This window comes from Lissotriton vulgaris, chromosome 6, assembly GCF_964263255.1.
Source record: "Lissotriton vulgaris chromosome 6, aLisVul1.2, whole genome shotgun sequence".
NCBI classification, from domain to species: domain Eukaryota; kingdom Metazoa; phylum Chordata; class Amphibia; order Caudata; family Salamandridae; genus Lissotriton; species Lissotriton vulgaris.
The window spans coordinates 701,990,732-702,013,172 of record NC_141694.1 but is presented as its reverse complement, the minus strand read 5'-3'; the positions used below and the strand labels follow the sequence as shown (position 1 = coordinate 702,013,172).

At 41.0% G+C, this 22,441-nt stretch overlaps 1 protein-coding gene across 1 annotated transcript in view; it reads left to right on the top strand.

Moving 5' to 3' along the window:
• The window catches only part of AFG1L (AFG1 like ATPase), a 685,824-nt gene that overhangs the window by 236,685 nt on the left and 426,698 nt on the right, over window positions 1–22,441 (top strand). Inside the window, exon 5 of the mRNA XM_086926682.1 lies at window positions 15,336–15,466. Within this exon, the coding sequence (XP_086782808.1) occupies window positions 15,336–15,466 (131 nt within the window). The remainder of the gene's footprint in view (window positions 1–15,335; window positions 15,467–22,441) is intronic.

Genomic DNA, 22,441 nt, shown 5'->3' with positions numbered 1-22,441 from the left:
GCATACGCTGCAGCGCCGACTGGTCTCGATCCGCTCCTTCTGTGGCTTCGGTGTCGGTCGCACCATCCCCCTTCCCTTTCGGCTTCCCCATCTGGGCTGGAACGAGTGGTGGCCTCCAAAGCTGCCTCTGCACCCGCTCCGCACTTCGCAGGGCCTCGCCCCTAGGAAAGTCCCCCTGTAGCAGTAGTGGGAAAGGCCCGCTGCGTTCCACGCCTTGAGCACCACTCTAGACTCTGGGGCCAAACCCGCCTCTCGGGATCAGGGTTTCCGACGGACCGTTAAGCCGTCTGGCGCCAGTCGTGCTCAGAGATCCGGGGTCATCGTCACTGGGTTGTCGCCACGTTGTCGCCGCCACTACCAAGGGTTCGGCTCCCATCCACAGCCGGTGGCGCGCGAAAGGTCCGCTCCAGAACCCCGAGAGAGGTCAGATGCAGCCGCCTACACCTCTTATCGGAGAAGAGTAGCAGCCCTTAAAGTGGCTCCGGGCCTGCGACTCCATCGTCCCCGTTCTTCATGCCACCGCCGCCATCTTAGCTCGATGACTTCACGCCTGGGTCCAACTTTCAGATTCAAATACCGGGCTGGGAACGGTCTCGAGTCGACCGCCGTCGGCGCCGGACCCTCCGTGGCACCTTCCAGTATCGGATTATATCAGTTTCGTCGGGGTCCGACCAGATATTCAGGATAATTTCCAGGATCGGGCGCGGAGCTCCGAGCTCACGCTGCCTACCTCCTCGGCATCCAAGCCACGCCCCCAACAATTATACTTGATGATGGTTTTTACACAATACGCTTCGATTCGGTTATCTAAGACATGACTGACAAGATTAATGTGTAGAATGTCTGATTGGAGTAGCTACACAGCCATGCTGTACCAAAATGGCGGACCCTGCTAGCAACAATTTGTACATTCCTTGAAGTCTGCCTTCTGTTTCGGCAGCCCTTTGTGCTCCGATAAGGAGCATCCAGTCGTGCCTTAACCACACCGGGCGTACTCGCGTACTGTGGGAGCGTTTCTTGTACCCGACTATCTTGCTGGAAAACTGTCTTTCCTCAACTACAGGATTCTATGGAGGCGATATTTCAGGAAAAAGCCTTCCTGTACGGAGACTATGGCCGTGCACCACAATATCCTCTTGCTTTTTGTTTCTTAAGTATCGGGCATCAGATTAAAGCTCCTCATATTTGTAGGCTTACACTTGGATGGCGCAACAAGCGCTAACATTTAAATTAGAATTGAAAAGGGAACTTCATAACTTTCAGGCCGGAAGTATCACCGAAACTAAGGTATTTTAGACCCTGGTAACATTAGCCTTATCTACGACAGGTTCTCGAGCTCTTTATATTCATGCCGGGACGTTTCTGTATTCTCTCTTGTTTGCGGGGATCTATATGACTACTCAATAGGTATCGTATTTTGCTAATATTCCTTCACTCTTTACCATGACATAGGAGAACATATTACATGCACTTACCATTTAATCATAGCCATAGCAACTTGAGGACAGCACGTACTTTTTAATCACAGCCTTGGCAACATGAGGGCAAATTGTTCCTTTCTCTCTTTCATCTCCATCAATGCTGTTAGCTACTATTCTAGAACAAAGAAAAAATAAGCTGTTTTGCCAGGAGATGGGCAAAAAAGATTTAAAGCTGATTATAATTTGTTTTCAATCCATTAATGTCCATGTATCCTGCTGCTGTAACCCCTCGACAATGCACACATGGGTTTCCACGAATACACAATGACAGTATATATGTCTTATCTTATGACACCGATTCACAAGGGTGTGCCCACATACGGACTATAATTATACACACCGTAACCTTTTTATTTGTATATTTTCTTAGCCCTGAAGAAGTCGCTGGTTTATTCCCTATAAGGCAATGAAATACGTGTTGGCAAAATTGCAGGAAATTGATTGGGCTGTTTAGAGACACCGTCCACAGAAGAAAGGAAACTAAAAAGAAATAAACTACGGAACTAAAGAAGACTACTGTTGTTTTACATTACTGTCAACTGTATATACACTCTAAGCATGTGCAGGAGACTATTGTATACTCTGCCACCTAGGAGCCTTCTACAGCCTTTTCCATGGAACAGCCAACATGGGGTTGTATCACGTTAAAACGCTAGTAAAAACAATACATGCCTTTAAAACGCATATCTTTAGCATGCATATGCTTTTACCTCACATGCCATTACCACACATTACTAAGGTAAGTTTAAAAAAAAAAAATAATATATATATATATATATATATATATATATTCACTGAAAAAAACATAGGTTTCAGGACTTATATAGTTAGGAATTAGCATTTAAAAAACCTTGCAAATTCACTTAAAAAACCATAGGTTTCAGGCCTTATATAGTTAGGATTTAGCATTTTAAAAACCTTGCAAATTCACTTAAAAAACCATAGGTTTCAGGCATTATATAGTTAGGATTTAGCATTTAAAAACCCATTGAAATTGCTCCTATATAGTTAGTTGTACTAACTATATTTCGCGCATGCGCAATCCACTGCTGATGATGTCACATATTACATCATTCATGACATGGTCAGTGACATCACTGATGAGATCCCTGATGACATCTCAAATGACATCACTGATGACATCACTGATGACATCTCATTTGACATCACTGATCACATCACTGATGATATCATTCATGTGAGAATACGATGCACCTCGCACCTCCTCACACTCTAATATAACCTTTGATACACCCAGTGTTAAATACATACTACCATTCTTGAAACCATTGACACACCAATACCAGTTACTACATACGCACTCACTGATTCCTAGGTCTACACACACATTCACTCATTCACCCATAGAATCACTCATACATACAGTCACTCATCAATACAACACTATCATATGCACTCATGCACCTATACAGACACTCACACACTGCCCCTCATCCATGGAGTTACTCACACACCTAGTCAGTCATGCAAAGAATCAATCACACTTACATTTCCTCAACTATACAGTTATACACACAACACCTTACTTATTCAAACATATACTAACACATACTTACTCTCTTATACAATCACTGATACAAGTACACAATGATCCATACAGCCACTCGCACATTCACTGGCTCTCATGTATAGGCATTTATATATGCCAACTCTCACATGCACTGTGTTTTACATATGTACTTACTTGCACATGTAGCACTGAGATATCCATTCACTCACCAACACACCCATGCACACAGTCAACCGCCCATATAGCTGTTTCCACATGCACTCTTGAACTCATACACCTAGTGAATCAACTGCTCACACATCTATGCACAGTCACACACCTCCCTGCCACCCACACACACACACTCAGTCTCCCATTCAAATACTTGGGCAACCAATCAATAACCCATATAGCCACTCATATAGCTACTGATCAACACATGCAGCAGCTTACACAACAACAGACATACAGATGCACACATTCAGACAGTTTAGTCACTAACCCATGCATTTAGTAAGACACATTTAATCACTCACTCATACAGTCAGTCACGCACCTACTAAATCCTTCATCCAGACACTTATACACCCACTCATTCTTCAATATGTAAAACATATTTAAACTTTACAGAAACACACAGTCACTGGATGATGTCATCAGTGATGTCATCAGTGATGTCAAATGAGATGTCATCAGTGATGTCATTTGAGATTGAAATTGCTCCTATATAGTTAGTTGTACTAACTATATTTCGCGCACCCGCAATCCACTGCTGATGATGTCACATATTACATCATTCATGACCAGGTCAGTGACATCACTGATGACATCTCAAATGACATCACTGATGACATCACTGATGACACCATCCAGTGAATGTGGTTTGCTTCGTTATTTAAATATGCATTATATATATAGCAATTTGCATTGAAGAATGAGTGGATATATTAAAATAAATATTTGGATGGAGGATTTAGTAGCAGTGTAATTGACTGTTTACTTGACCAATTTATAGTGTCTCACTAAATATAGTGGATAGTGACTAAACTTTTTGAATATCTGTATCACTTTGTCAGTTGTTGTGTAAACAGGTTCTCCAGTTGGTTACTGGCTATGTGAAAGTCTGTATTAGTAATTGATTAGTTAACTGAGTATTTGTATGGGAGAGTGAATGTGTGTGTGGTTCGGTGGGGGGTGTGTGACTGCCCAAAGATGTGTGAATAGTTGATTCACTAGATATATGAAGTTAAAACTACATGTTCTAACAGTTGTTTGGGTGAGTGAATATCTTTATGGGTGTGGTGATGAGCAAATATATTTCTCAATGGTACATGTCTAACAAACTAGAAACATAAAAGGCAGTGTATATGTCAGTTGTTGTATATAAATAAGTATACATAAGACTCAATGATTGTATGAGTGACTGTATGGATAACTTTATACTTGTAATAATGATTTTATAATTCACTAAGTATGACTTACTATCTAAATGAATAGATGAAGTTGTGTTTGTATAAGTGTGTAGCTAAGTAAATATGTAAGTATGATCCATTGTTTGCATGAGTAGGATGACTTCATATGAGAATAGGATGTGTGCTGGTGTGTAATGTCGATTTAGGTGTATAAGTATTTTTGATAGTGTTATATGGTTCATTGACAGCATGTATGAGTGAATCTACAGGTAAGTGATTAGATGTGTGTATACATCTATGAATCACTGAGTGGGTTTTTAGATACTTGTATTGCTGTAACAATGGATTCAAATATCATACTCTGTATTTTACAAAGAGTGATAAAAGATTTTACTAGTGTATGAAAAGGTGTATGTGATTGTCACGTGGATGATGTCATCAGTGATGTCATCAGTGATGTCATTTGAGATGTCATCAGTGATGTCACTGACCTTGTCATGAATGATGTAATATGTGACATCATCAGCAGTGGATTGCGGGTGCGCGAAATATAGTTAGTACAACTTACTATATAGGAGCAATTTCAATGGTTTTGTATGAGTGAAATGTCCAGCTAACTATAACACCCCTAAAACGTATAGTTTTTTGAGTGAATTTTAAAGGTTTTTTAAATGCTAATTCCTAACTATATAAGGCCTGAAACCTATGGTTTTTTCATTGAATTTCAAAGGTTTTTTAAATGCTAATTCCTAACTATATAAGGCCTGAAACATGTTTTTTTCAGTGAATTTGCAAGGTTTTTTAAATGCTAATTCCTAACTATATAAGGCCTGAAACCTATTTTTTTTCAGTCAATTTCAAAGGTTTTTTTAATGCTAATTCCTAACTATATAAGACCTGAAAGACCACCAGGAATCTCCAGTATGCGCCAGGGGACTGCATTGCAGAGAGGTGTAATGAAGCCACGCCCCTTTTTACACCTTTCTGCAACGCAGCCCCGGTGCATGTTTGAAGAGGGGGAACTAATTCCCCTTGCATACTGGGGGCCCCTGGGGGCCAACTAGCCCACCTGGAACCTCCAGTATGCGCCAGGGGGCTGCATTGCAGAGGTGTAATGAGGCTATGCCCCTTGTTGCACCTCTCTGCAACGCAGCCCCGTGCATGTTTGAAGAGGGGGAACTAATTCCCCTTGCATACTAAGGGTCCCTGGGGGCCAACTAGCCCACCTGGAACCTCCAGTATGCGCCAGGGGGCTGCTGTCACGATTCACCCTCCCCGACCTCCGGTAAATCACTGCCTGCCCGGTCCTGAGAAACGGAATGGGAAACTACATATCCCATGATCCTTCGCGCCGCGCGCTCCTATGACGCGACGCGTCTAAGGATTATCAGGAAGTCTGGCGGAAGACGCGCTGCCGATTATTCCTGCTGGAGTTTGGTTCGTGTGTGACTGTCGTGTCTTTCCGGATCCTTGGTTATCGGCGGAGGCAAGGTTCAGCTTGCAACGAAGGAACACGTCGCCATTCGGCGTGTGAGTACTTCGTTTTGGGTTTTCCTAGCCCAGTTGTGGAATATCCTGGTGGGGCTTAGGAAGCGCCTACAACTTGGTGTGTTTTGGAGTGCTGCCACTCGAGTGTCCTGGTGGGGCTTAGGAAGCGCCTACAACTCGGTGTGTTTTTGAGTGCTGCCATTCGAGTGTGGATTACCTGGAGGGGCTTAGGAAGCGCCCGGGTCCTGTTATCTTTCCAGCAACAGGTTTACTGATCGAGTGGGGCACTTGCTTTCTAAGGGTGTTTACGGATACTGTTTGTTGCATACTTACAGGGAGCGTCTTGCTCCGGTTTGCGCAGGACACCTGGGTATAGGTGCCGCCTTACATTTACAGTACTCATTACTCACTGTTGAAGCGCCTACAGAGCAGGATCTGTATAGACGCTATACGCTGGGCATATATATATTATTTACCTAACTTTGGGATTATTCACATTGTAGGGAATGTTGGAGAGATCTTGGGGTAGTTGCGTCTTGCACACCCTGAGGTTAAGCTTCTAAGCATTTCCTCGGAGGAGAAAGTTCTTTTGTTTTCAACCACCGTTTACCAGGAATGAGATCTTTATTTGCTTTTGGTTCCATGGGGCTACTTTAGGTTATCTGTATCCTATAACTGGGTAGGTGTTCATTGTTGGCCTAATATTCACGTTCAAGGAGGGGAGGGAACATGGGGGTTATCTAATGCTCTCTGTATTCTATTTTCCAGTAGTACAGCCAGGGGGTATAGAGACCGCCCTTAGATCCTTCCTTCATAAAGGCACGCCTGTGGGATATACAGGTGAGGTAACAATTGTTTTGTTAAGTAGTAGATGGTCTAGCTTAGGGTTCTGTGGTACTTACCCCGTGTTTCTGTAATTACAGGTTACGGTTACAAGTGCCCAGCTGCTCTCCTCCGGACCCACCTTTTCCCCCGCTTGATCGCCTTAACAGTCTGGGCACATTTACAGTCAGACTTGGGTTGATCTAGAGGTGGGCCCCCTTATAGCATCAATCCAATCCTGAGGAGCATCCTGAGCGGCCCTGACAGCTGCATTGCACAGAGGTGTAATGAGGCTATGTCCCTTTTTACACCTCTCTGCAACGCAGGCCACTGGCGCGTTTGCAGAGGGGGGACTAATTCCCCTTGCATACTGGGGGTCCCTGGGTCCTATCTGCCCAAACACCGATATTCCGAACGATTGAAAATGACTTTTCTTGAGAAACATTTGGATTTGGATTATCATGTCCTATACTTTGGAATTTTTGAAAGACTGACTTTGAGGCTGCTATAAATGACTCAAGTCTGCCCGAATTGTGTGGGTAAAATTGATACCTAGTCACTTTGAATAAGAATGTACTTGCGTCTCATCTACCATTTGGAAGAAATATCTAGTTATATGACAACAGGATACTGACATAACTTGAAGGAAATAAGAACGCCCTGAAGAAGTTCTTTTGTACAGAACGAAACGTTTCGGCTGGCTTTGGTACATAAACTTAAGGAAAATAAAAGCATTTGAATATACACCAAGATTCAGCGCTTCAATAAGGACTCTAAGTGATATGATTTGATTGGACCTATTGTGCAAGTGGTGCTGTGCCAAACTTTGGAATATTCTCCACTACTCTCTACTACTTACTCTCTCCTACTCCACTACTCTCTAATACTCACTCTCTACTACTCATTCTCTACTACTCTACTACTCTCTACTACTCTCTCTCTACTACTCACTCCCTACTACTCACTATCTACTACTCTCTACTACTCACTCTCTACTACTCTCTACTACTCACTCTCTACTACTCACTCTTTACTACTCACTCTCTACTACTCTCTACTACTCACTCTCTACTTCTCACTCTCTACTACTCTCTACTACTCACTCTCTAGTACTCTCTCTCTACTACTCTCTACTACTCACTCTACTACTCACTCTCTACTTCTCTCTACTACTCACTCTCTACTACTCTCTACTAGTCTCTACTACTCAGTCTCTACTACTCTCTACTATTCTCTCTCTCTGCTACTCACTCTATACTACTCACTCTCTTCTACTCACTCTCTACTACTCTCTACTACTCACTCTCTACTGCTCTCTACTACTCACTCTACTACTTACTCTCTACTACTCTCTACTACTCACTCTCTACTACTCTCTACTACTCACTCTACTATTCACTCTAATACTCTCTACTACTCACTCTCTGCTACTCTCTCTACTGCTCTCTACTACTGTCTACTACTCACTCTCTACCTCTCTACCTCTCTCTACTTCTCTCTCTACTAGTCTCTACCTCTCTACCGCTACCTCTCTACCTCTACCTCTCTACCTCTACACCTATACCTCTCTACCTCTCTCTACACGCACACATATACATATATATATATATATATATATGCATATGCATTTATATATATGTATGTGTATATATATATATATATATATATACATACATACATATATACACATATATATTCTGTATATCTATATAAATACAAATATAAATGCATGCATACATATACATATATGCATACATATGCATGTTATTTACATGAAAGTTTAAAAAACACTACTGCTCACCAGGGAAGTCTGCTGCTGCTATTCAAAGTGCATGTTTCAGTCTACATGTCAGAATTTTTTTATGAAATAGAAGAGGATTCGAGAAGTCACTCAAAATGTGCCCTAATTTTTCTTTCTGAAGCACTAATCATACTTTCTATGGCAAAATGAACCCCCTCATTTCGTTCCTTTTTAAATTAAATGTTTTCAGACTTACCACTTCATTCCAATCAAGATGGCTTCTGGTGTGCCATACTTTTGTCATAAGTAAGACTGTTAGCGCTCTAGTTGTTCTTTAGAACACTCTGGGACATTCTGTCATTGGGCTATACTTGGGCTACATCTGGGTGATATTTGGGCTACATTTAGGCTCTTTTGTCTCTGGTGGCCATCTTGGGAGACTGCATGTCAGAATTCTTTAATGAAATTGAAGAGGATTTGAGAAGTCACTCAAAATGTGCCCTAATTTTTCTTTCTGCAGCACTAATCATACTTTCTATGGCAAAATATACCCCCTCATTTTGTTCCTTTTAAAATTAAATGTTTTAAGAGTTACCACTTTATTCCAATCAAGATGGCTTCAGGTGTGCCATACCTTTGTAATAAGTAGGACTGTTAGCGCTCTAGTTGTTCTTTAGAACACTCTGGAGCATTCTGTCATTGGGCTATATTTGAGCTACATCTGGGTGATATTTGGGATACATTTGGGCTCTTTTGTCTCTGGTGGCCATCTTGGGAGACTGCATGTCAGAATGTTTTAATGAAATAGAAGAGGATTTGAGAAGTCACTCAAAATGTGCCCTAGGTTTTCTTTCTGCAGCACTAATAATACTTTCTATGGCAAAATATACCCCCTCATGTTGTTCCTTTTTAAATTAAATGTTTTAAGAGTTACCACTTTATTCCAATCAAGATGGATTCAGGTGTGCTATACCTTTGTAATAAGTAGGACTGTTAGCGCTCTAGTTGTTCTTTAGAACACTCTAGGAGGCTGCAGTAGAACACAAAGGAATCAACTGACAGTCTCTGTCCTTGTTGGATGTACATGTTTACTGAGAATGTCAGACTTCATTCTCACATGACTGAGAAAGATAATGTGAATTTACAGAAAATATGCTTTCAGTTTAGCTTATAGATCCCCTTCCAAACCACTGTGGGAAAAGCATGAGATAATAGTTTTCTTTTAAACATGATTCATGATATCACAGCAGAAGGCTTTTTCACATGGTAAAATCACCTTAGAACACACCACAATTCCTAAAATGAGTATGGTACCATCAACAAAGGATTTATAATGTAACTAAAGTCCTAAAACCCTCTATTAACTACAATGCTTTTTAATGAGGTGCTATCATGTATATTGGTCCCAAGATGGCTGCCAACACTTCTTGGATGAAATGCTGACAGCCAATCAGATCAGATGTGTGGTTAGGCTCCGCCCAGATATATATGTGTTTTTGAAGTTAATTTTCATAAAAACCACTGGAGCAATTTTCACCAAACATAGCAAAGGCACATCTGCGTACCAGTCCCTACAATTTTGCAAAGTTTGGTGTTCTTCCGTTCAGCGGTTCGGGCTGTAGACTTGTCAGACCGTCCTATGGAAATTAACATGGGGAAAACACGTTTTGGGACCCCCCATTTTTCTCAGCCCCCACTTCACGAATCCCCCCGAAACTTTCAGGGAAGGAGCGGAGCGGAGCTGGCCAAAATTTTGGAAAATTACACGCAAATTCCTCAACCTGCGCCAAAGTTATTCCCAATAGAATGTTGCGGATTTCCTATGGTAGCTAATCCTAACTATATATACCTACTGGCTATCGCCAGTAGGTTATATATATATATATATATTCTCTCCAATCCTGTCAATCTGTATTGAGAAAACAGGCGCTGACTCCGTGGGGTCTTGCTTCAGAAACAATTTTATTTTCTTTTAGTGCTCAGATTGACGCGTTTCGACGGTCACAAACGTCTTGTTCATATATATATCGAGAACACCAACCAGCGTCCCTCCTTTACTTCCTACTCAGTGCGATCGCAATCGCAGTGCACAAACTCCACTTTTAGGTACACAATTCTTCATTTCACGCTTTAGTAGTCATTACGCATTTCGGTAACAACCGTTACCTTGATCAAATGATTACAATGCATTTCCATCTTTCATAAATACCGGTGTCTTTCACCGCCTACCAGTGATGTTGTGTTATAAACATAGTGAACAGACTGTTTAACAATTGCTGTATACGATCTTAGTGTGCATAATCCCAAGTGGGGGCTGTACAACCTTGATATTAGATTCAACAAAAAAAATGTGCTATTATATTCTAGGCACATGTTTGTAATATATAAATATATACATAAATTAATAAATATATATTAAAAGTTCACATGAAGAATTGAGTTAAAACATCATTTTTAACCTCTATAATTTATACTGAAACTTAATACGCAGACTATATTCAATCTCCATTGTACCAGGATTGACTGCTTTAATTATATCTGCATGAATATGTTGACCAACATACTTTGATATGCTTATTTCATATAATAATAAAACAAACTACATATGCCTATTGAAAAGAAATATCACTTGAACTTGGCTTATAGCAGCAATATACATTTTAAACATAATATTTGACAAAAAAAGTGCTAATGTGCTTGTTAAATCTTAAAGTGCAAGTTAACTATGAAAGTGCTAATGTGCAAAAATAATGCAAACCTGTGTGTCACGCTGCAGTGGATTTTTAATATTTATTTTATATTTTTTATTGAAAAAACAAAAGTTTTTTATTTTATTAAATTTTGTTTGTGTTTTATAAATTAAGCTAAAATACACGGCTGGATAAATATAGAGTAACTTGTATAAGTATCAAAAACACTAGGTAAATATCTCAAATACTGGATAGAGGTACAGTGAAGTGAATTACTATTATAAATAATTATGCAAATCTTCATTGTTGTTTAGCCCGTTAGGAGTCTTACTGTCCAGCTCTAATATCAAACAAGTCTGGAGGTGGCACAGCAGCTTCTCTCTATTACCTCCTTGTCTCAGAGTAGGGACTGAATCAGCCACAAAGTAATTCAGATATTCAAGTTTGTTATTATGTACAGCTTTGAAATGTCTGGCCACAGGATATGTCACATTGCTATTAACAATAGCCCTCAAGTGCTTTCGAATTCTCACATGCACTTGCAGCTTAGTGCTGCCCACATATTTTAAGCCATAACTGCACGTGAGAACATACACAGCCAAGTCCGTTCTATAATTGAAGTAGTCTCTAATGGCTACCTTATCAGTGTCAAAAGTTGTCTCATAATGTGTGGTGTTGACACCAAATTTACAGGTTCTACAAGACGAGCACTTAAGAAAACTATTTCGTGGTTTAAGCCATGAAGTAATCAGACTTAATTCAGGGCTGGCTTTCACTAGCTGTGTTCTCATAGAAATCGCCCTTCTAAATGTGATAAACGGAGCTGCAGGTAGTCTTTGGACCAAGACAGAATCATTCAATATAATGGGCCAGTTTTTCTTGATAATGGCTTTCATCTGTCTTTGTTGGCCACTAAATTTAGTTATAAGCCTAGCCATGTTATTATCTTCTCTTAATTCTGATACTGTTGTTGTGGCTTTTAGTGCTTCCTTCACTGTACTGAAGTAGCAGGGATTTCCTCATTATAATTTTGGCTTTGTTGGCCGCTTCTGTCAGGACTCTATTAGTATATCCCCTCGCTTTGAACCTCACTATGGCTTCCTCTATGCTTTTAGCAAGTTCTCCTTCTGCACTGCAAATTATTTTTAATCTTAGCTATTCCCCAAAGGGGATACTGGCTATTAGATGTTTAGGATGAGCACTCTGTGCATGCAATGTGGTGTTACCTGCCGTGTTTTTCCTATGCAAAGTTGTCTTAATCTTCATTTACGAAATATATACTTTTACATCAAGGAATTCTACTGTCTGACTACTCACATTTGATGTAAACTTAAGATTCACATAGTTGTTATTAATATCCCTTATAAAATTAGCAGCACTGAGCTCACTCGCTCTCCAAATTATAAAAATATCATCAATGAATCTAAGCCAATACACCACATGGGCATTATATTGTGTGGCAATGGTAACTCTGAGAACCTGCTCCTCCCACCAGCCCACATGCAAACAGGCATAGCTGGAGGAAAAGCAGGCTCCCATCGCCACTCCACGTTTTTGTCTGTAAAGTACCCTGCCAAACACAAAGAAATTGTTAAACAAACAGCATCTGATTAATTAAATTAACATGACATTATGGTTGTAATTCATTAGAGGTCTTGTATTCAGAAAGTGTTTGACTGCTGCTAGACCCACTTCATGATCAATACTTGTATAATGAGACTCTATGTCCAGAGTTATAAGCAGCATCCCCTCTGTCCATGTGATGTTTTTGAGTTTAGATAAAGTCTCCAGTGTCCTTGATTTAAGTAGGCAGATTTTTAACTTGATCTTGAAGGAAATAATCAATATATCGTGCAATGTTCTCACTGATACCTCTAATAGCTGAAATTATTGGTCGGCCTGGAACAGGTACACGTTCTTTGTGTATTGTAGGGATAAAATACATAGTTGGTACCACTGGCCATTCATTGTGCATACAATTGAATTCATCCTTGGAAATAAGGCCTTTTCTTTTCCATTGCAAGAGGCCCTTTCTGAGAAGCTCCTTTGCTTGATTGTATTTCTCATTACAGTTTTTTCATAACAATCTGCATTATTAAGTTGATGGTGTGCTTCCTGTATATAATCCTTTTTCTGACAGATTATGACATTGCCGCCTTTGTCAGACTTGTTTATTACCAATTCATTGTTCTTTTTTAACTTGCGCATTAGCTGGTTATATTGCAAATCCCGGTATCTGATTTTTCCTCTATTACGTTTTACTTTACATTTTATTAAGATGTTTGCGATCTTCTGTTACTCTGTCATGGAAAATATCAAGGGCATCCTTAGGCATCATAGGCAGAAAAGTGGATTTTTGCCTAAACAGACTTTTTCCTGCACTGGTTTTAATCAAATGGAGTTATTCCTATTGCACTTGTGTGGACTCAGCCTCAAATTCAGATTGTTTTTGTATGTCATCATGGGTTCCTTTACTCAATCTGTAAAGCGTTAAAATTGTAGAAGCATCAGATGCTTGAAGGTTGTTATTGGATGTGTTGTTGCTTTCTATTATGGTGGGTTGATTATTGCCTTCTTTATTACTAAAGAATTTTTTCAGTTTTAGTTTTCTGATGAACTGAAATACATCAAACCTTGTACTGGCACAATCAAAGCGTGTCTCAGGACAAAATGATAAACCTAATGCTAACAGTTGTGTTTCTGCTTTACTCAAAATTGTTTCAGAAAGGTTCACTGCTGTGTTTTGTTGCCCCGCTTCTTGCGCCATTGCCGTTTCTTGTTTCTTCCATTTTCTGAGTTTTTTCCTTGCTCTCCTTCACTTGTTCCTGTGTTTTCTGCTGTTTTTTTCAGGTTCCACGGCCTTAGTGTCTGTCTTCTGTCGAATGCTAAAAAATCAATTTCTTCTGCCGTGCTCAATTTGCTCAGCGAATCTTGCATGTTGATAAAGGTCGAGCTTCCCTCAGAACTGGTGTCACTAATGGCAGAGTTTAGGTCTGAATTTGATGTTGTTTCTTCAGTGACCTCCTCCGTTGCTTTTCTTATGTCTGTAGTTTTGGACATGTTGTTCATTCGTATTCGCTTGACATTATCATATTTACTCGCAAACGTAAAAATTTGACCATGCTCATAATCAATTTTATCTCTTGCAAATGTATGAGCTTTCCGGAATTTTATTTTGTCGTCCTGCTTTTTTATTCTCTCTTGAATTTCCTTTTTTTGTTTTAATAATGTAGTCTTGTGAATCACTTTTAGCCAGCTCCTGATTTATTTTTTCAATCTCTTGTATGAGGGCTTCTACATCTATTTGATTAAAATGGGGACTAAATTCATAGAAGCCATAAGGTTATTTTCAGCCTATTCTTTTAACATTTCTGGATTCGGTTTTCCAAAACTTGGGGCCCCTCCTTTACTTCATCCTCAGTGCGATCGCAGTAGTAGGGAACAAACTCCACTTTTTGGTACGCAATTCTTTATTTCACACTTTAGTAGACATTACGCGTTTCGGTAACAGCCGTTACCTTGATCACAGGATTACAATGCATTTCCGTCCTTCATAAATACCACCGCCTACCAATGATGTTATGTTATAAACATAGTGAACAGACTGTTTAACAATTGTTGTCTACAATCTCAGTGTGCGTAATCCCAAGTCGGGGCTGTACAACCTTGATATTAAATCCAACAACTAAATTTGCTATTATATTCTAGACACATGTTTGTAATATATAAATATACATCATGAATTGAGTAGTAAAACATAATTCTAACCAATATAACCATTGTAATTTATACTGAAACTTAATACGCAGACTATATTCAACCTCCAAAGTAACAGGATTGACGGCTTTAATTATATCTGCATGAAATTATTTTTTATCTTTTTGGGGAGATCCCTCCCTAACTTTCCAGACTTACCTTAAATGCGTGGTAAAGGCGTATACGTGCTAAATGAATACGCGGTAACAAATGGGTGGGGAAGGCACTGCAATGTAAAAATCACATTGCAAAGACTTTCCCCCCAACAAGGGTGTCAAAAGAAATTTGACGTATTTCGTTTGTTTTTATGGTTGTATTTATGGCACAATGCTTGTTCTTTTGACTCACCTTTCCATACGTTTAGTGTAGGGTTGGGCCAAACTAATTTTTTTCTTACTTCAATTAAGGTATGTATTTTCTCCTTCACATTTTCAGGAATACATCGTCTGAAGCAGACCTTGCCGAAGAGGAAAGCAGGATTTATGGCCAAATCGTATGACCCAATAGCACCGATAGCTGAAGAAATTAGCGAGGAAGCCTGCCTTTTGTGCTTTGATGAATTTCAGGTAATTATTTTCTTGCTATAAATGTGTACACCTTTTGTCTAAAACTGTGATTATTTTGGGTTTTAACATTGGCAATTGTCAATTGAGTTTTTGCTGCACACAACAGGTGCAATTCATTCAACCAAACTATAATCAGATGATATTAAAATAACAGAAAAATATGTTAAAAGTGATGAAAGTGATTATTACGTAAAATCCTCAGGTGGTTATTAGAATATTAGATTGTTATTTTGTAGTGCAAGTGAGAATTACTTTTAGGTAGAAAGAATACAAATGGGTGGGAGCGGCCCTAAGGAAAAGAGGGCAGAGGAAACATTACTACGTTTATGAGACCCCGCTGGGGTAATAGAGTGTCAGTTTCCTTCTCTTATTCTGTTTGACTCCTGATTGTAACTCCTCCCTGTAGTTGGAGCAGATTCTTGTTTAATTTGTAAACCTGAGGTATCCACCCGTGCTTCTCCTTATCCTCCATGGAATCTGACGGACTTCATCCCTGCTAAAACTCAGGTGACCTTCCTCCACTGTATTAGGGGCATCAAGCTCCATTAGATATTTAAAATTGTATGTTGAAGGAAGTCTGCTACCTTGTTGCAGAGTTCTTATGAACCATCTATTTCTGAACGGGCCAGGGGTGAAGATAGCTGATAAATTTGTTATTACAGTAGAGCCTTTTTTCTTCTACAATGGCAAGTTTGTAATCTCTGAGGGCTGTCTTATATAAAGACCTCTCCTGCTCCCCATAGTTTCCTCCAGGCGAGTTCCTGATGGTGGCAAGCCTGTCCAAGAAGCCTTAGACGCTCTGTAAACCTAGGGACAATCTGCACTTTTCCCCAAAGTTTCTATTCCCATAAGGGAGCAACAGAATCAGCTGCAGAACACAGCCAGGCTGAAAAGGCTTTTGCCCCTCTATCCACATTGTCATGGACCTGGCAATGCCTGCTATTAATGGCACTGGATTAGGACTCAGCTCAGACCCTCTTCCGGTTCCTGCTGAGGGTGAGTTGCAGTAGTCGAGCCTGCCTGTGATGAATGCTTGTGTGGCAGTCCGCCTAGTGTTCTGTGGCAGTCACTTGAAGATCTTTCATAGCATGCGTAGGATGGGAGGCATGAGGTGTTCCCAGCATTGACTTGTGCCAGCTTGTTGAGCTTCTTGTCTAGGATGATCCCCATATTTCTTGTATGGTCACTAGTTGTTGGTCCTAGCTCCTCCAGCCACTTTTGGAAGGGCTTATTTCTGAAGACAATACTTTGGTGTTGTCAAAATTGAGCTTCAAGTGGTTGGTTGTTATCCACTCCGCTACCATGGTCATGCGGTTGATGGAGTTGGTTTTGGTGGTGGTTGTCTTTTCCACCAGGGAGAGAGTGAGCTTGGTGTTGTCTGCATAGGAGATGATGGTGATGTCTTGAGTTCTGAGGATGTTGATGAACCGTGTCATGTAAACGTTGAGCAGGGTAGGGCAGAGAGATGATCCCCGGGAGACTCCACAGATCAGGTTCTTGGTCTCTGACATGAAGGGTGCCAATCTGACCCTTTGGGATCTTCCAAAAAGGAAGTAGCAGATCCAGATGAGTTTGGATCCTTGGAGGCCAATCATGTGGAGTCTTCTGAGAGATTTGTGGGAGAGTGTTGAAAGCCTCTGAGAGGTTGAGCAGAATGAGAGCTGCTGTTTCTCCTTGGTCCAAGATGCTCCAGATGTTGCCGGTGGCTGTGCTGAGTCTGTTTCGATGCTGATGTTACTTTCTCAAATCTGATTGAGTGTTGTCCAACCGGTGGTGGACCTTGAAGTGGGTTTAGAGATGCTTGTTGATGGCCTTCTCAGTCACCTTGGCTAGGTAGGGGAGCAGGGAGATGGGTTGGAATTTGCTTAGTTAGTTTGGGCCAGCTGATGGTTTCTTGAGGAGGATGTTGAATTTTGCATGTTTCCAGTCATCTGGGAATATGACGGACATTATGGAGGTGTTGATGACGTGGGTGAGGGCAGTGCTAATTGGTGGTGTTCCCAGGTTGTAGACGTGATGGGGACATGGATCCATTGGGGCCACTGAGTGGATGGTCCGCATAATTGGGGTGGAGATGGCCTGACATGTGGTGTAAAAGTCTAAAAGTGAGAGAAAAAGCACAAAAGTGAATGGCACAAAGTTGACAGGCACACAGGGATAACCACCTTATCTTCTGAAAACTACTCCAGAATTGTCTCTTTCCCACATAACCACCACATGCAAACAGAAATATACACCATATCCCTCTGTATATAAGCATTTATTTGGACTATAGATTTGTACCCACATATGTGTATTGCTTTGTATAAACGTGTATAATAATTGTTTTTAAAAAAAATGATATTCGTTTATTCTGCTTAACAAATGTACATATTACTTATAGTTACATTACTCTCTGTTTTTCACATGTATATACTTGACTACATAAATAAGACATTTTTTATCATAACTATTTATCTACAATTGCTTCACTATTAAATTACAAAAAATAAAAACAAATTAATTAACTTGAAGTACAACACTTGAAAGCCGGAGTTTATTAAATGCATCTTTAATCTACATATACTACCGCCTTTATGCATATATATACTTTCCATGTACTTATATATATATATATTTATTACTTTTCTTCTAATTCCGCATATCCAACGCACTACCCTATTTCTCATCCTATACCGCCATCAATATGGCCTCTACGTCAATTTGACTCATCTCAAACCTCATTCTTCTACTCTTTCAAGTGCTCTACCCTATTTCTCACCCTATACGTATCTCAATATATCATCTACCTCCACACTCTCATTCATCCCAAAACCCATACCATTCTCCCTATGAAACAATCTTCATTTGAAGGGGCGCTGCGTAATAGCGTAATAGCTCCTATACTCCTCCCCGCCGGACCGAATATGCGGTCCGGCGGGGAGGAGTATAGGTGCTATTACATATTTCCCTATACTAATTCCCACTAATCCTGTTTGGATTTTCGGAGTAGCCTGCTACTCACCAAAAAACGCTTCAACAGTTCAGGAGTAGCAAGGGCTATATAAATGAAAACCTTTTCCCATCTCGCTCCTTCCTTTTCCGGCCAAAGTCATCAAGAAGACAGTCAAAAGACAGCTGGCCGCCTTCCTCGAGACGAATGGATCCCTCGACCACTCACAGTCCGGCTTCCGGGCCAACCATAGCACCGAGACCGCCCTAATCGCAGCCACCGACGACATCCGAGCCCTGCTTGACAACGGGGAAACGGCGGCCCTCATCCTCCTGGACCTCTCCGCAGCGTTCGACACGGTCTGCCACCGTACCCTAGTACAGCGCCTGCATAACATCGGAATCCAGGAAAAGGCACTGGAGTGGATCATCTTGTTCCTCGCCGGAAGAACCCAGAGAGTCCGCCTCCCTCCGCTCAGATCCAAGGCCACCGAAGTCATCTGCGGCGTACCACAAGGATCTTCAGTCAGCCCCACACTGTTCAACATCTACATGAGCCCCCTCGCGGCCATCGCATGCCAACACAACCTCAACATCATCTCCTACGCCGACAACACCCAGCTGATCCTCTCCCTCACCAACGACCCCGCCACCGCCAGAACCAACCTACACGAAGGGATGAAAGACGTAGCCGAGTGGATGATGAACAGCCGCCTGAAACTGAACTCAGATAAGACGGAAGTCCTCATCCTGGGATCATCACCCTCCACCTGGGATGACTCCTGGTGGCCCCCTGCCCTCGGCAGCGCACCCAAACCAACGAACCACGCACGAAACCTGGGCTTCATCCTGGACTCCTCCCTCTCGATGACCGGACAAGTCAACGCTGTCTCCTCATCATGCTTCAACATCCTACGCATGCTCCGGAAGATCTTCCTTGGATCCCCAACGAAACCAGGAAGACGGTCACCCAGGCCCTTGTCACCAGCCGACTGGACTACGGGAACACCCTTTACGCCAGAACCACAGCCAAACTCCAGAAAAGACTCCAGCGCATTCAGAACGCCTCAGCACGACTCATCATGGACATCCCCCGACACAGCCACATCTCCGGACACCTGAGAGACCTGCACTGGCTCCCCGTCAGCAAGAGGATCACGTTCCGACTCCTCACCCATGCACACAAAGCTCTCCACAACCAAGGCCCCAGATACCTCAACGACCGCCTGACCTTCTACACTCCCACTCGCCAACTCCGATCGACCACCCACGCCCTCGCCGCCGTTCCTCGCATCCGAAGAGCCACAACAGGAGGAAGATCCTTCTCCTACCTGGCTGCCAAGACGTGGAACTCCCTCCCCATCCACCTCCGCCTGAACCAAGACCACCTCTCCTTCAGGAAGCAACTCAAGACCTGGCTGTTCGAGCAGTAGAGGACCGCCCAAGCGCCTTGAGACCCTCTGGGTGAGTAGCGCGCTATATAAATGCTTTGATTGATTGATTGATTGATTATCTCCCCACTATCCTTCTCGATCCAAATAACAGATTAACATATCCACCCCTCAAATGACTTCATATTTTATTATACTAATTCACCACTAATCCTTTATGGGTTCCAGAGTAGCGTGCTACTCGCTGAAAATGCGCTTCAGTACCTCTGCACGGGTAGCAAGCTCTATACAAATGCATACCTTTTCCCTCTTCTATCCCTCCACTATCCTTCTCAATCCAAATAACAGACTAACATATCCACTACTCAAATTACTTTCATATTTCACTATACTAAAATTAACCACTAATCCTTTGGGGGTTCTGGAGTAGCGTGCTACATGCCGAAAAAGCGATTTGACACCTCGTCAGGTGTAGTAAGCTCTTTATTAATATAAATGCAATACAATATACGAAATCACGCTTGCACTGATAATGTATCTGTTTCGTTTGAGTGTTTTTGGCTAATAGAGGGTAGCTTGCATTACTGTGGTTTGAACATTTTAATGGTACTCAGGGCTTTAAGTGGGAAAAAAAACTGGTGGTGCTCTAAAAGGGGCGTGACAAATTTCTTAAAGGGGTGTGGCCTATCCGAGTAGGGGCCTGGTCTAAATCAAGATAACTAGCAATGTGTGCTTAAGAAAATCTCAAAGTCGCATCCAGCAAAGCATAATAAAATAGGCAAAAATGTATATTTATTAAGTATAAGCCATAAAATACCAAATACTTTAAAACATGTCAAAATGATTTACATTACTTAGAAATTATTGCAGGATTTCCCAAAACCCTTGAAGATATTCACTGTGTATATTTTACTGGGGTTTCTCACAACAATTTTCTTCAGCAGACCTTCTACTGTTTGCCAGTCAACTCACAGCACACCAGGGTGGTGGGAGGAGTAGCACCTGTGTCTCAGTAGGGCTGTGCCTGCCCGCCATAATGCTGGCTCCACCTCCTGTGGTGTGTCTGATAGCCCTGGCCCACACTCACAAAGGAAGAAGAGGTGCACTGGCAGAGTGCACCCATCTGAATGTAGAGTACATGCAGATGGGTCTATTCAGCCTTGTGCTGACTCAGCCAGCCTTCTGGAGCCGCACAAAGCCCCTGTCACTCACAAACCAGACAGTCAATACACAACCAGGCAGAGGCACACTGAAAGGTTGAACAGGAAAATAGCCACTTTCTAAAAGTGCTATTTCCAAACTTAGAATTTAAAAACCATCCTCACTAAAGGATGTGTTATTAAATTCTGAGTTCAGGGATACCAGATTCCATATGTCTATCTTGCCGTTATGGGAAGATATGCAGGTAAACATGTTACACAGCATTCCCCATGTTATCCTATGGGCAAGATAGCCTTTCAATAGTGAAAATAAAAAATTGGCAGTATTTCACTATCAAGACATGTTACCCACACGAGTAACACCAAACAACAAGCATTTGCAATGCAATAGGTCTCGCATTAGGAATGTTTGAGCTATTGGTATTGTAAATGACACATTTTTTATTTATGTTTTGTTTTTGAAAATAGCGAAATTATAGCTTTGTCATTTATAAAGCCAATAGTTTTAACTTTCGCAAATATGACACCTATAGCATTTGTAATGCAATATGTGTTGTATGTACGTGACTTGCATGTATTGATATTACAAATAACAATGGCTTTTAATTTTTTTAAATAATTAATACTTAAATAAAAGTCATAGTAATTTATAATGGCAATAGCTTAAACTTTAGTAAATAACTTTTGTGAAGATTATGTTAAGTGTATTTTATTGTGACGAAAATCCAAGAACAGAAGTGAAATATTAACATCTTTTTGTTACATTTGTAATAAAGCTTGAAACATTGAGAGAAAATATTTGAACCAGTTGTTGAATGGTTGCACAGATTGATGCTGTGGTGGCGCTGAGTGATGTTGTGATGGCGAACAAGTGATGCAGTGGCGTTCAGTGATGCTGTGGTAGCGCATAGTGCTGTTGTGGTGCCCCTGAGTGATGCTGTGGTGGTGCTGAGTGATGCTGTATGCTATGCTATGTTTTGTTTTGCTATCCTATGTTTTGTTTTGTTATTCTATGCTTTGTTTTGCTATCCTATGTTGTGTTTTGTTATGCTATGTTTTGCTATGCTATGCTATGTTTTGCTATGTTTTGCTATGTTTTGCTATGCTATGTTATGCTTTGCTATGTTTTGATATGATATGCTATGTTTTGCTATGATAGGCTATGTTTTGTTTTGCTATGCTATGTTTTGTTTTGTTTGGCTATGCTATGTTTTGTTGTGTTTGGCTACGCTTTATTATGTTTTGTGCTTTGTTTTGTTATGCGATGTTTTGTTATGTTATGCTATGTTTTGTTATGCTATGCTTTGTTGTGTTTTGCTATGTTTTGTTATGCTTTGTTTTGTTATGCTTTGTTTTGTTATGCTTTGTTTTGTTATGCTTTGTTTTGTTATGCTTTGTTTTGTTATGCTATGTTTTGTTATGCTATGTTTTGCTATCCTATGCTTGTTTTTGTTATGCTATGCTATGCTGTGTTTTGTTATGCTATGCTATGC